General features: G+C 44.7%; 2 protein-coding genes across 3 annotated transcripts; both read left to right on the top strand.

Annotated features, from left to right (window-relative positions):
• The first annotated feature begins 4,677 nt into the window (after window positions 1-4,677).
• Window positions 4,678-6,882, top strand: pde6hb (phosphodiesterase 6H, cGMP-specific, cone, gamma, paralog b). The gene is made up of 3 exons (XM_019871016.1): window positions 4,678-5,123; window positions 5,789-5,937; window positions 6,136-6,882. Exons 2-3 carry the CDS (start codon window positions 5,795-5,797, stop codon window positions 6,251-6,253), a joined length of 261 nt encoding a protein of 86 aa, XP_019726575.1. The 5' UTR covers window positions 4,678-5,123; window positions 5,789-5,794; the 3' UTR covers window positions 6,254-6,882.
• A 106-nt stretch (window positions 6,883-6,988) lies between these two features.
• LOC109516453 (G-protein coupled receptor family C group 5 member D) lies at window positions 6,989-13,443 on the top strand. 2 transcript variants are annotated; one of them, XM_019871015.1, is made up of 5 exons: window positions 6,989-7,910; window positions 7,990-8,283; window positions 10,213-11,398; window positions 12,258-12,313; window positions 12,486-13,443. In XM_019871015.1, the coding sequence occupies exons 3-5, from the start codon at window positions 10,273-10,275 to the stop codon at window positions 12,573-12,575; spliced, it is 1,272 nt and encodes a 423-aa protein (XP_019726574.1). In that variant the 5' UTR covers window positions 6,989-7,910; window positions 7,990-8,283; window positions 10,213-10,272; the 3' UTR covers window positions 12,576-13,443. The 2 variants fall into 2 exon arrangements, with proteins under 2 accessions (XP_019726574.1, XP_019726573.1); XM_019871014.1 differs by having other exon boundaries at window positions 6,989-8,283.
• The last annotated feature ends 1,604 nt before the right edge of the window (window positions 13,444-15,047 follow it).

The raw sequence follows: 15,047 nt of genomic DNA, 5'->3' as shown, positions 1-15,047 counted from the left end.
CTCCGCTTGACTGGAGTTGTAAAATCAGAACAACAATGTTGTTCTGATTTTACTTGAATGACTTAAATAATCTACTGTATGTGACATCATTTCCGCAGGTCTTAATTGCCCCGCTTGGATAAGTAAAGTTTTCAAAGTCTGAATCTAAATCATGAGCGGAATGCAAATTTTGCAACAGAGTGGCGAGTATAAAAATATAGTCTGAGGCTCAACAAAAGGACAAACAGAGGGCTTAGCAGTTCTGGAAAATGTTTGACGAGCGACTCATGACGACAAGCAGTCTTAAGCCTTGGCAATGAGATTCAGGGCAATCCCGACATTCAATTAGTTGATCAGCTGGGTGTCGTCAACGCTTACATAACCCTGACACACAAAGTAAAGAGCGCAACGTCCCCCGGAGCCACTTTCAAACGTCAACCGAACTGAGCAGTAACAATGTCAAAGAAAGCTTCTTACATGATTTCACACGCAAGGTGTTGTGAAAACAAAAGTACCTCCAATGGAACACGCAGCGAATGAACGGACAGATTTGACAATAAAGTTGTATCCAATCCAATCCAAACTGATGCCGATGTCCTGAAATGAAATATTCCTTACACAAGGCAAATTTTGAATTTTATGTGAAATAGGGAAGTCATGACAAAAAGATGTGTGACAACTGAATCTTCCAGCAGAAATGTCGACGGATTGCAGACTCGTTAGCATAAAGGCGCACGGTTGGGAACAAATGCATCTTTTGTTTCTTTCAGTGAGAAAACACAAGAATAGTGCAAAGTACTCACACAAAAATGAAAAAATCTTGAAAGCTTTGGTCCGGATGCATGATTTTTATGAGCCAGACTTGCCATGATGCATTGCTAAGTGAATCTAAATCATGAGCGGAATGCAAATTTTGCAACAGAGTGGCGAGTATAAAAATATAGTCTGAGGCTCAACAAAAGGACAAACAGAGGGCTTAGCAGTTCTGGAAAATGTTTGACGAGCGACTCATGACGACAAGCAGTCTTAAGCCTTGGCAATGAGATTCAGGGCAATCCCGACATTCAATTAGTTGATCAGCTGGGTGTCGTCAACGCTTACATAACCCTGACACACAAAGTAAAGAGCGCAACGTCCCCCGGAGCCACTTTCAAACGTCAACCGAACTGAGCAGTAACAATGTCAAAGAAAGCTTCTTACATGATTTCACACGCAAGGTGTTGTGAAAACAAAAGTACCTCCAATGGAACACGCAGCGAATGAACGGACAGATTTGACAATAAAGTTGTATCCAATCCAATCCAAACTGATGCCGATGTCCTGAAATGAAATATTCCTTACACAAGGCAAATTTTGAATTTTATGTGAAATAGGGAAGTCATGACAAAAAGATGTGTGACAACTGAATCTTCCAGCAGAAATGTCGACGGATTGCAGACTCGTTAGCATAAAGGCGCACGGTTGGGAACAAATGCATCTTTTGTTTCTTTCAGTGAGAAAACACAAGAATAGTGCAAAGTACTCGCACAAAAATGAAAAAATCTTGAAAGCTTTGGTCCGGATGCATGATTTTTATGAGCCAGACTTGCCATGATGCATTGCTAAGGACTATGGAAGGTCGGTTGTTTGAGAATTTCATTTCACTTATCTTGCACTTGATAAATACACCTTTGATATTGAGAAATAACATGACTGAAACTAAGGGGAAAAAAATCCAAATGAAGCATTTTTGAAAAAGTAAAAACTAACAAGAAACAAACAAAGTGGATGTTAAACGGTTCAAGTGAATTCCAGTCTGGGCAAACGTTGACATCACAGTGTGTGATGACTGCTATAAACTTTGTTTCCATCCACTTTGGCTGCCAACTGTTGTGTTTCCATCCTGACATGTAGTGGTGATGTTGTTTTTGAGGTCCGCTTGTCTGTTGGTTTTGGGTGTTGGGGGGAGAATTTGTTGATTCGGTTCTTACTGTACATCGTACAGCCTGAGATCTTGCTTGGGTACTGCTTCTTGGGGTGCCTTCCAGTCACAGGTCGGCAACAGTGAATGTTGGAAGTAGGCCAGGAAATGTTCCATTATTCCTATTAGAAGGCTGCATGACACCGAATGAACTGTGCAAGTGTCAGGAACAGTACTTCTTAAGTTACGAATTAGCTCAGGGCAGACAGTCTGAGCTCTTTGCTCTAGATGGCTCAAAGACCACCTTCTCGCTTGCCGACGCACGTTTCATGGGAGCGGAGAGAAAGATGACGCAACTCTGCAGCATTTGCTCACATGCTGTTGCGAATCATTCGTGGCATTAGACACGTTCATAATCATAAACTTGCTATCATGGCAAGGAAAATATAAATATGTGACGTCTGGTTGAGAGTGCATCAGTCTTTAAATACTCCGAGAATATGTGTGCTTGTGGTCGATACTCAAGACTTTCTTGTCTAAGAAGGTTAGTCGTTTAAAAATATCTCTGCGCCATAAAATGAGATTTCATCATTTCAGATGGCCGTTCATTTCTGTTTGCACTCGTTTGAACCCAAATGTGCACCCAAAATATGTGCATATGTCATTAAAAGGCATGTAAGGTCGCATTGGCCTTTTTAAGGGGGAAACAGAAACCTCACTGCAGACTGCAGATAAAATGTTTGCTTGCACTCACAAACTCACTCACGTATGCAAGTATTCAGACGCTTCTTGAATGAACATACTGTACTTGTTAGGAAATGAGTGTGGCCCGGTCTGCCTTGGTGGCTAGTGGGGCAACGCGATATTTCTTGATGCTTCAGCGAGTGGTCAAATGCTGTGGCAAGAATAGGAGAGACACACGTTTAACTGCTGTTGGCTTTCAGTTTCGCTCGTCATCACGGTAGTTATAAAAATACAGTCAATCTATTCACCTTAAATGCGATGCAACAAAATGTCTATCTAGTTTCTTAATATACTATTTTCACAACAGATGAATCGACTCGTTCATTTTAGCCACACGAACTATCATTTATATATGAACTGTTGCCTCTTTTTTTCCAATCCGGTTGTTTTTAATCAACCGTACAAAATAATTGTATTTATTGATGAAAGAAATACACTTACCTGTACCCTTTCCCCAACAACAGTCTCGCCAAAAATGCTGTAATACTTCTTGAACGATATTTTCACACATATGAGTTTGCAAGAAATAGCTCAATTCAAAAAAATGACCATATGAAAACATGACATTGAAACTTTTCTGTTACAAAAACTGACCAGAAAATAAAGATGCATGAAAATATCTTCTCAATGTCTTAGTGAATTAAGTTCAACAGACATTTCAGCAGTTTCTTCAGTTCTCACGTTTAGTTTCTTGATATTCTCTCGCTATACACTCGCTAGCATTAGCATAGTTAGCATCCATTTTACGCTCATGCTTACACACTTTCACCGAAAACGATCTCAGTTCCCACTCGTGCAGACATAATGTGCTCAGTACTAATGTTTTAACAATGTTAACTATTTTTGTGACTTTTTAGTGCATTTTACTCACCCGTGACACGAATAGGAAAGGTACACGTTAAAGTGCTGTTGTTCTCTCTGAAGTCGAATTTTATTCTTCGTCGGTGGTCAAATGCTACTCGATGCCACTTGCGCCACTGCACCTCCGAGTGGCTGGCTGTGGAAGAGCTACATTGAAAATGGAAACTGCTGAGAAAGTATGAATTGAAACTAAAGGGTCTGTTATCTAGTTTAGTCTCCGAATTGAGATTGAGAAACTTCACACAGGAAGGCCACTCCAACCTTGGTGTGTACTGTGTTTTTAACGTTAGCCTTTTTGTTATTGTGCTATATTTCTGTTCCCAGGCCCCCCGCGTTAATCTAATTAACAGTACAGTATTAGCGCCTTTGCATGGCTGCACTTGAAGATTGACCCATTGACCCACAATAGGGGCGTTCTCGACGCTGCATATGTTTGTGACACCCTTCATTGACGATGACCTCGGATCATTCATGCCTTGGTTCATGTCACGTCTGCCTTCAGGTACTTTACATAAGAGATGAATAGTCACCATACGCCGAAGTGAGATGTACTTATTTATCATTCGTTTTATTATTTATTGTGTGGCTCCTTCTATGAGAGGAACATGCCCAGCGTGCTCTGTACTCCAAATTCTTGGCTATGATGACTATCACCAGTCGCTATGTATCCACAGTATTTGGATTTCGCTTGAAAACTTCAGCTCGCTGTTCATTATTTCATTAACGTGTAAAGGTACACTTTTTTTTTGCATGCCCTGCGTTGCCTCATCTGCTGGATATGATGACCTGCCTCAGTGGGGCCTGGTACTTCCTGGCTCCTGACCTTTAGATTGGAGATCCGGTCTTTGCATGTAGGATGTGTGTACTGTGTTCAAGAGGGTAACTCTTTCCGCTCTGCAGCCTACATGCGGCTCAAGAGGCTTAGCTGTTGCGCTGCCCTCATTTGGGAGACTACCAGGTACAAAGGAAAAAAAAAAAAGCTTATTCTTATTTACAGTATTGACATGGATACAGATACTACAGTATGTGTCACTCATTCCTTTGAATAACTTTTAAAACTTTTCAAAGTCCAAACAATGTAGTCGAGTCTTCACAGAAAACATGACCTAAGTTCGCGTGTTCTTGCATTAATAACAGACATTGCAATTTAACAACACTGTACAACCAAAACGATTTAATTATTTAGAAAACTAACTTGGATCTCATTAGATTTGTGCTGCTGTTGACTGTTGTTTTTTGACTAAAGAGTTTCTTCTTATGTGCAAAGTCACAAAAGCACTCGTGTCGACATTCGTGGACAAAAAGAAGCACGTGGTAGCTCAGCCGAGCACATGTACTAGAAACGCGACCAGAAGCTTCTCCTCCTCTTTCCTGCAAATCTCATGACAGGCGTACTGAGGTTTTAGAGGGATAAACCTGATCAAATCCCGACAGATTGACCTGTGACTTTGGTTCACACCGCAAGGCCTGAGGGAGTGCTGCAGGAGTTTGGGTGACCTTTGGTGACCACGTGACTGGAAAGAGGCGCCTCAAGGGATTAGAGATGAAGGTATAAAAGATCGGCGCCGACGGCAAATGACACAGACAGAAGCAGGAGGAGGAGAGATCAGCGGCGGCCTCCCTGGGATATCTCCAACAGGTGAGAATTAACAATCGGGACGCACGATTGCAATGCTTTTGAATTTACCGCTCAACGTAGATTGTTACTGCACGTCTCAATTTGTAGCAGGGTTGAATCAAATCTGACGGCATATATGCCAATGGTTTTCAATTAAACTTTGTGAGGAATGAAAACCTGTGATGCAGGACAGGAAAAAGACTTAATGTTAAAAAAAAAAAAAAAAAAAAAAAGCAGTTAATCTTGCAAACCAAAAGAAAAATCGGTCGTGACAGGTGTAGAGGGTCGAGCAGTCGCGGAAACAGGTGGCTCTTAAATCGCAACATCTTCATCTTGATGCGGATCTCAGGCAGCAATTCCGCATGTGCTGTGTTGCATAACTATGTGACACGATAGTGCGATACGAGTTCAAATCAGGTCCGCCAATCTCCATTTTGCAGGCAGCCGTACGAAATGTAGCGGACGGTCTGCATCCTTGTTGTCGAGGAAGGGCAATTAGTTTTCAGCGGATCAAAAACGGATTACAGTTAATCTGGGGGTTGAAACCCATCTGCATAATCTGTGTAGATTAGCGCAGAGATGCTAACAGGATTATTTATAGGGAATCAGGCAGAGAGGGTGAAGCCACAATAACTGGTTGTGATCTTTTGAGTTTTTTAAAAAAGTTTTTGGGTTGTTTTTTTTAGAGAACAATGAACGCCAGCCCACCGGCAGGAAGCGCTCTGGCCCCTGGTGGAACCACCGGCCCCACTACACCCAAGAAGGGCCCACCCAAATTCAAGCAGAGGCAGACTCGCACGTTCAAGAGCAAGGCGCCCAAACCAGGCCAGAAGGGGTAAAAAAAAACAAAAACCAAAAAATATACAATAGATTAGTACTAAAACAACAATGCTAGCATTGAAACATTGCGCGCAGCCTCTGTAAAGTGATGTGTCGTTTGAACATCTAATTCGGTGATTTGTTTTTGGAGACGCACCGCAATAGACGCGAGGCCTCCCGAAAACAAAATGTTGATTGTGCCCCTCGTTTGCAGCTTCGGCGACGACATCCCCGGCATGGAGGGTCTTGGCACGGACATCACGGTGGTGTGCCCGTGGGAAGCCTTCGGCGACATGGAGCTCAGCGACTTGGCCAAATACGGCATCATTTAAAGCCGCTCGCTCTCCTCTTGTCCTCTTCTCCACCCCTGCTCGGCTCGTCAGGATAAGGCAGCCGGCGCCCCCCCTTCCCCCACCCTTAATGCCCCTCTCGTCACCTACCTCTTGCTTCACTCTACTAAGTAGAGGGTTGTCTTAATTACACTCATTTTTGATATATATTATTATACATATCATACTGTTTACAGTATATAATACTCTTGAAAGATTGACGAGAAAACTTCACGCCCCCTTTCCTGCCGACTCCTCCATTTACATGACTAGAGTGCCACCACCCCAACCCACGCCAAAGGACGCGAGTAAAACTGGTCGAAACTAGTTTGATTTGCTTTCTAGCTGGTTATTTAAGTGTAAATATTTGGTACCTTATTTCCCGGTGTACCCTTTTGTATTTCCTTTCTTGTTATGCTGCGTTGTCCGACTTCACAAGGTCACGGTAAACATCGTGGGGTGTAAGGAGAGTGTGAACATGACAAATGCCCTTTCAGCCCCTTTAAGATGCTCTCGTCCTTCCTTCCTTGGAGACGATCATGACTACAAACGCGTTGCAAGCACACAACAGAGCAAACGTACTGTGAACTGACGCGTCCTAATAGTACCATTAAATGGCTTTCTTTTCAGAACTCACCGTGTCCCGTTCTTGTTGGAAAGACGTATTGATTGTTTGTTGACATATTATCGGGTTTTTTTTTTTGAGAACCTGCTACATCGCAGCTTTCCGTTGAAGGCGACGAGGTAAATAGTTCCGGATTTTGGGGTTGGCCAATAGGAGGTAGCGAGAGCTAAGCGGAGGCTCAGAGGGGAATCGAGCCTTGACCTCGCTTCTCAACACAAATGATCTTTGCAATGACGAGTTATGAAGAGGGAGAGAAATGACTATTTCAGTTACAAATAATTTATCCGCATCCAAGCATATCCGGAAAAGCTCCACACAATATAAAATCAATATAGTTTAATCGTCTCTGAATCACCGCCCTTGTAATATGAATAAATAAACATAAACATAAAACATAAATGCCCCCTAAAAACCCCAAAGCCTCAGTCTGCGTCATGTCTTTTCAAGGTCTCTGTGATGAACCGTAATTCATCATTAAAACAACATCACAGCTTTTGTCCGAATGAGTAATCGTCACAAAAGTTTCCCACACTTGGGTTGCCATGGTTGCTTTTGCTTTCCAAAATAAAGCTCTGCCATCCGCATCAATGAACACAATGTTGAAACGCTTCGCAAGGGGCAGCGACACCGTCAAAGTCGTAAATCGCTCCGCTTTGAGCATTTCAAAACACCCCCAAAAGATTTTTTTACACTATTACACAAAACAAACTCTGCCCGCGTTCTGTATATGATTTAAGCTGCTACGGGTTTGGTTGAAATCAAGAGCTGGGATTGAAGCAAACACACCCACTTGACATCCCGTCTTGTCCTGACACGACTTAAAAGCTGACATATGGTCTTGCGTAAGAGAACAGCGCTCTCATTTTTTGACACAACATACCCAGAGGTCAACTTCCTCAACCGTCAGCTATTGTTACTCTCATGATAGTGTAACCACGGCAACGGTTGCGTACCCCAACTCGAACCCCCGCCCCATACCCGCTTTTACGGCAGGTTCGGATTAGAATCACGCTTGTGGAATTCCACTCACTCCAGGTAGATTCCAAATCCTGCGACCAATCAGGGAAACCGTGCAGGAATGAACTCTCCCTTTGTGTGTGCGTGTTTCCTCCAGGTGTGCGAGCCCCACCTATAGACGGCGGGAGACAGGAGGAGGGAAAAAGGAAAAGTATGAGGAGGGATGCAGGTTTCTTGTAGTGCTGCCCAGGTGTGAACACTCCACTCCCAGTGGCTCCGCGGCGTCCACACCTCGTGTTTTTTTTTCCCGATTATCTTGGAGCGACCGGCGCGATGGGCACATGCCCCGAATGAGAGACGTCCGCATGGCTACACGCTGAGTAGGCATCGATGCAGCAACGAATCGTGCCTTGCAACAAGTCTGGATAGGATTGAACAAGAGGATTGAACGGTAAGCGTCAATTCTTGTGATTGATTGCGGCTAATGCCAGTTGGGCTCTTTCTGCGTAACCTGGAGTCGAGAGATCCAAAATTACAAGCGCTGGATACAAAGCTCAAAGCGGTTGGGCTTTGACAACACATCACAAAGGCATTCAATTAGCACGGTGGTTTCTAAACTACGGCCCGGGGGCCATTTGCGACCCACTATCCATTTTTCTTTTAAGTTTAGTTAAAGATGGTGAAGGTGGGCCGAGTGAGAAGGGAGAGTGTGCTGTTGGACTTTTCACTATATTCCAAGATACAAATAAACCATTTATGATGAAAAGAAAAACACTAATTTATCTTGAAAGCACTGCAATTTTAGAGGCAAAAAATAGTTTCTTCCACTTTGTGCTCTCTGGCTCATTTATGAAGACATCACATTAAAGATCGTCAAGGAACGGAAAATGGTCACCTTCAGTTTTTTTCTTTTTTTTTTTTTGTTATGTAGCACTCATATTCTCAAAACAGATGTGAGGTTGAAATGAAGACTCCGCCGGAGCCACGTGAATGGTTGTTTGTCCTCATCTGGCCTCTGATTGACTGGCGGCCATTTTCTAAAATGGCACTCGACCGAACTCAGCCGGGTTCGGCTTAAGCTCACTTGTGATCCAAATGAAGCACTGTGAAAGATGGATGGATGGAGTTTTCATTCAATGCCGGGGGGGAGGGGGGGGCACATTGGTTTGGACAGCCTGGGTCATATCAATCCACTGATGCAAATAAAGACCACATTTAAACATGCCAATGAAACAAAGGATGTCTCAGAAGCCAGCAGGAAGTGAAACTTCCCGGTACTCGACTATCTGGAGGGAGTATCTTTCACAGCCCCTTTTTAAACTGCACCGCAAAACAAATCTAATGGACTCACCCTGCTGTCTGAATCTTCATTTTGTGCCGAGTCTAGAGCTGATACTGAGCAGAAAGGGCAACAATCTCGTTTTGTGGCCCTCGCTCAAAGCTCTCGTCCTTGTTCTGACATGTTTATGTCTTCCCTCCGCCTGTTACCTTTCCTCTCACTCTCAACGTGTCGACTGACTCAAGTCTGTGCAACACGAGACCAAGACACGCCTCTTCAAAAATAAAGGCATTGATTCAATTTGGACGAGGGACGAGCATGTTGACAAAACAGTCAAAAGGAGAAACATTTTCTCTTTACGTTTCTAAGAAGTCGCCAAGTGGGTCGGTTCCCACTCAGTGACGGTGTGAATGTGGGGGGTGTGTGGTCGTTTGCTTCGATATGTGCCCTGTCACTGACTGGCGATCAGTTCAAGGACTGTTCCGCCTGAGGTCGGCTGGGAGAAGCAACAGCGATTCCCGCCGCCCTCTTCGGGAGCAAGTCCGTCCGTATGTCCTGTTCAAAAACAGATGCGGCGTCTATCTATGCGGGTTTACAATTGAACCAAATAAGAACGCATCTCGAGTGGAAGCAGGAGCAGCGTCAATGTGTGCACTTCACACCGCACAGTTTGCCGTCCTCCACCGCTGTTGTTTTAGTCCTTAATGAACCTAACGTGCGTGTTTTTCGAATGTAGGAGGAAGTCATAAGACTTGGAGAAAACGAAATGCGTGCGCAGGGAGGACCAAACCTTCGGGACAATTGAAGCAAGCAGCTTTTGTTTCCCAGTGTGACCGCGCCCCGTTGCACAAAGGAAGGTCAATGCGCTTTAATGACTTTGATGTGGGTGAAGCCTATCTGACAACTTTGGAATGAACTCGGAGGAGATTGTGAGGCAGGCTCTCTCTCTCTCTCTCAGGTTCAACATCCAGATAACAATTCCCACAGACACACTCCCAAATCCGGTCGAAAGTCTTCCAACAAGAGTGGAAGCAGCTTGTCCCTACTCCCTCATCGCTACACATGGATTTTCCTTAACGCTAAGGTTGTATTTCGTTTCAGGAGGGGAAAATATCCAAGGACACCAAAGGAGGGAGCAAATTCCCGGTGTGCATTTCCAAAATGAGTCCAGTGGGTTTACCTGAGGATCACAAGTTGGCATTCGCACTCCTCTGCCTCCTGCGCATCCCCTTGACATGTTTAACTCAATCAACATCAACGAACGCGATCAGTAACGGGAGCGCAAGCGCTTCCTCCTCAAACGCCACCTTCGGGGAGGCCATTTCGGGTTGCGGCCCGGGACTCGATCCTCTCTATAGGTACCTGTGTGACCGCAAAGCCATGTGGGGCATCATCCTGGAGACCCTGGCCTCCTCGGGCTTCCTCTTCAGTATGTTCCTCCTGCTCGGCCTCCTTATCTGGTCGCTGTGGGTCTGCGTCTTCTTACGGCAGCAACGCAGCAACATCGGAGGCACGGTGGCCTGCATGTCCATGTTCTTGTTGGCCACGGGCGGAATCTTCGCCATCACCTTCTCCTTCATCATCCAGCTCAGCCCCCAGACGTGCCCCACCAGGCTCTTCCTATTCGGCGTCTTCTTCGCCTTGGCCTTTTCCTGCTTGCTGGCTCACTGCCTTGCTCTGCTGGGCTTCGCGGCCGCCCGAGGCTGGGGCGAGCCCGCCATGGCTTTGGGGCTTTTCACCGTCCAGGTGATCATCTCCACGGAGTGGCTCATCCTGGTATTGGTGCGTGATAAGAAGCCGTGCGAGTACAGCCAAGACGAGTTTGTCATGCTGCAGATCTACGTCCTGTGCCTCCTGGCCGTCAGCTTGATACTGTCCACGCACTTCCTGTGTCGCTCCTGCTTCACGTACAGCTACAGCTACGCGGGGGCCACCCACCAGCAGAGTCGCCAACAGGCTGTGCTCCTCTTCCTCACGCTGTTGCTCTCCGCGGGCATCTGGGTGGCGTGGATTGCAATGCTCAGCAGAGGGAACGCGAAGTTCGGCCGGCGGCCGCAGTGGGACGACCCGACGCTCGCCATGGCATTGGTCGCCAACGGCTGGGTGTTGTTGATGGGACATGGCTTGTCGCAAATTGCCTTCCTGTGCAGGGGGGAGGCCAAGTCCAGGGAGGTGCCCCTGAGCTTTGCGGGCTGGACCAGCCCCAGTGCCGATATCCCGGGATTGAACAGTCCCAAAGCGGGAACGGAGAATGGAAGCTTCGAGAATGACCCACAAAACAGAAGAGGTAAGAAGCCTGCACCGGTTCCACTTAGCGTCGTGACCGTAATGGGATTAAATACGGATGGGCGAGAACCGATACCAGGTAACGGCAGATGCAGACCTTATTTCAAGGTATCGGGTAATCTCGAAGGCTGCCGATGTCCGTCATCGATACTTCAGGCAAAACAATCAGACATCAAGTCAGTCCTCCTCACTACTAGCTGACGCTACATTGTAGCAGGTCTCGGATGAGAATGACAATGGAGAAAAAAGTACCCATAGAAGGGGGGAATCGGTGCGGACAGCGTCCACCTTTGAGCCAAAACTTACTCGGCGATAGCGGTTGGGGGAGGGGTTGATGGGGCGGGGGGTAGTACAAACTTGGATGCTAATGTGATCATCAAATAAATCAAACAGATAGAAGGCACGTTAAATGAGGTAAAAAAAAAAAAGCCTGACTGACATGCGGCAGGACAGTTTAGCACGAGCTAAAGCTAATGTTAGCGCACATCCATCCATGGCAGCAGGAGGACTTCAACTTGACCTAAAAATGAGCATCAAATGGCAACGCAACGCACCTCTCATGGAGGCACACTAGAAAAGGCCCATTACAAAAGAAATCATCAAAAATGATTTTTCGATGAAAGAAACTAGGAAGTGATCAGCATTCTGAGCTGTACTCTTACGTATATAATGAACGAATTCCTTCCGGAATAAACACATTTGCATAGTATTCTGTAAATAATATTAAGACGATAGTGAAAAAACATGATTTAAAATAAAATATGTCACAGTACAATGCAGCATTTCTATGTTTTCAGCTTTCAGCAGGAGTGAATAATGCACGGCGGATATGTGCTAATGTGTGACATTTCTCCCTTCAGGCGGGCGATCTGATCCAACACTGCGATCGCCCTACGAGTCCGGATTCTCTATGACCGTAAGTAATAAACTGTCAGGGTTCACCATCTCACATGTAAATGCGCACTGTGACCTTCCCTTGTTAAGTCACACTGTATGCTTCATGACAGCACCGTTTAACAAGTGTTACTGTAATTGTACTGATGTTTCGTGTGTATGTGTGTGTGTGTGTGGTTGTGTGTGTTTTGCAGGAAATTGACCCCAATAAAGATTATAGCATTCCTCGCCCTCAGAGCACCAACTACAGAGAACCATATGACGAATATTATGGACAATTTTAAACTCTCTTTCTTGCACATACAAGTACATGAAAAAAATGCTCTTTTACTTGGTACAAAAACAAATGTTTATGTATGGCCTAATTGTAAATACTGTGTGACTGAAAGATGAAAAAAATGAAATATGTACTTATAGTAGACTATAATTAGGGTTGTTTTTAGGAGGTCTACTTCAGGAGTAACAATGAACCCTAATTTGGTATACGCCTCACGCCTCTCTAAGAATGTTGTGATTCCAACCCGTCCTCACACAAAGAAAAAGATCAATAATACAAACCTGTAAAAAGAACTACAATTATAGAGTGGTGTAACTTTATTGTAAATGATTATGTAAATCTAAAAAAAAAAAATACTAAACCAAAAATCTAAATTAACCTAGTGTACTCCCAGTTAGCAACTGTTGGGACATCTCAGCTCTCCCTTGTATGCAGCTCTGCACTAAAGTGCGCGTCGGTTCTGTGCGTCACGCATGCAACCCGAAGAGTTCTCCTCTGAGATTAGAAAACCCCAAATAAGAATATGAATAATACCGTGTATGATACTGCACATAATCCTGTCGTCTTCCACATGTTTCTTGTCATGATTCAAGCTGCTGTTGCATCTCCACGCAAACCTGTAAAGCAACATCGCAAATGCAAATTTATTCTCAACAAGATGGTATACAGAGCAGCCCTGAGGTGATAGAACGGGTCGGAACTGTCAGTCAGTAGACATTAGCAAAGGGAAAGAAGGGCAGGCAAGCACAAGATTAGATTCCTCAAGCCCTACTCATTGATTAACGTCGTCACGTGCCAAGTTATAGCACACTTCCTGGTAAATGTATATTTAAAGACGAGTTACTGTTGTCAATAAAGGTTTCTTGATATATAAAGCCTGAACGCTGCTTTCTTTTTTTGGTTCAACCTTATCTCGCAAACGAACTGTGCCGATGGTGCACAAACAGCCAACGAAAAGCATGCCTCGCAAGCGGCACAGCGGTAATGCCGCGGTCCAACCACGTGGGGGCACTGTTCGCACACCAACAAACAACAAAAACTCAGCGTTGACGACAGTCACGGTCTCAGAAGGCTGCGATAGATTAAAAAAAAAAAAAAACGTTCCAGCGGTGTCCCAAAATATAAAAAAAATGAATCCATAAAAAGAAGACGATAAAGAACTACAAAAATCATAAAATACATTCCACACATTGCATTTTACAAATTCGACATGACATAAATCTATAAACTGTAAGAATAATGATTCTGTCTGACTTGGGGCGGTGGGTTATCGATGTTTAAAACTGGTTGATCGACCCCAAAAATACTGCTCGTATAAAACCTACAGGATATAATCGGATTCTAGCCCTGTTAAATCCGATGGAATAAATATCAGGTCACCGGTGACCCCGAACGGCATAAGCAGTAGAATATGTATGGATGGAAGACGGATGACAATCTCTACTTCATTTCTCCCTGCTATAGTGACATCGCAACGTGCAAAGGGCAATGATGACCTCACAAATCCCCTCCTATCAAACACATTCAGTCGTCCCTTCCAATCAGTCGGCGAGAATTCCCATCAAACGGCCAATTGTCCCCTTGCGCATCGGTGCAATTAGCAGCCATACAAGACTTGTCGCCACAGCCGACCAATTCGCAGCCATTAGCGGCACATTTACAGCTAAAGATGCTTTCCAGATTGCCCGCGGCTCTCCATTAGCAAACATTAGAAAAGGGAGAGATGGAGGAAGACGCAGTCGATTTTGTGCAGAGCAAAAGTCGAGAAGCAGCATGAATGGTGCACAATACTCGCCGCCATCTATCATCTGAGTCATATGAGCTCATGTGCTGCGAAGAAAGCGCCTGACGGGTGGAATCGGAAGACCGCACAGCAGTGAATGGAAACGTGTGCTCCTTTCCCTTTTGTATGACAAATAGGCTCTCTCCTGATTGGATGACACCATTCAAGCGACGCAAACGCAAACAAAAACAGCGCGAGTGAGCAACTTATCGGAAAATGTGCTCGTTGCATCCAGGTGAAGCAATCACTCATATCCACAAAGCAGTATAAAAACCAAACAGTTTATTATATACATTCAATAATAATGGAGAATAAACATAAGGCAGATACAAGGATGGAAAAATCAAACATGGTGAGGAAATACAGAGTGAAATGAATAGTCACTTTTGTCAAATGCGACCTTTGACAGCATGTGATACAGAAAAGAGGCCGCATGCAATTCACACGCATTTCCTTCATCCTGATCACAATGTTCCAACATCTAGTTTGATGTGAGCACAGTGCAAGGACTCAGGGGTCAGAGTTGAAGACCAGCTGTGTGTAAAGTTGGCTTCTAGCATTCAAATTGTTAAGCTTTTTTTTTACCCCCCCCCCCTCTCAGCTGTTCAAATAACATCCCATCCGAAGAAAAAGCACAGAATGCTTTGTGCACCCAACATCAATATTTAATTTTTTTCCCCTCCTACTGACAGGCAA

The sequence above is a fragment of the Hippocampus comes genome, unplaced genomic scaffold (assembly GCF_001891065.2).
Source record: "Hippocampus comes isolate QL1 unplaced genomic scaffold, H_comes_QL1_v1.1 scaffold343, whole genome shotgun sequence".
NCBI lineage: Eukaryota > Metazoa > Chordata > Actinopteri > Syngnathiformes > Syngnathidae > Hippocampus > Hippocampus comes.
Note: the sequence above shows the minus strand (reverse complement) of the source record. Positions and strands in the feature narration are given on the sequence as shown.

Coding starts and splice junctions, on each gene's coding strand:
- LOC109516453 (XM_019871015.1), top strand. CDS start 10,273: ATGAGTCCAGTGGGTTTACCTGAGGATCACAAGTTGGCATTCGCACTC. Junction 11,399..12,257: donor TGACCCACAAAACAGAAGAG/GTAAGAAGCCTG, acceptor TTCTCCCTTCAG/GCGGGCGATCTGATCCAACA. Junction 12,314..12,485: donor AGTCCGGATTCTCTATGACC/GTAAGTAATAAA, acceptor TGTGTTTTGCAG/GAAATTGACCCCAATAAAGA.
- pde6hb (XM_019871016.1), top strand. CDS start 5,795: ATGAACGCCAGCCCACCGGCAGGAAGCGCTCTGGCCCCTGGTGGAACC. Junction 5,938..6,135: donor CCCAAACCAGGCCAGAAGGG/GTAAAAAAAAAC, acceptor CCTCGTTTGCAG/CTTCGGCGACGACATCCCCG.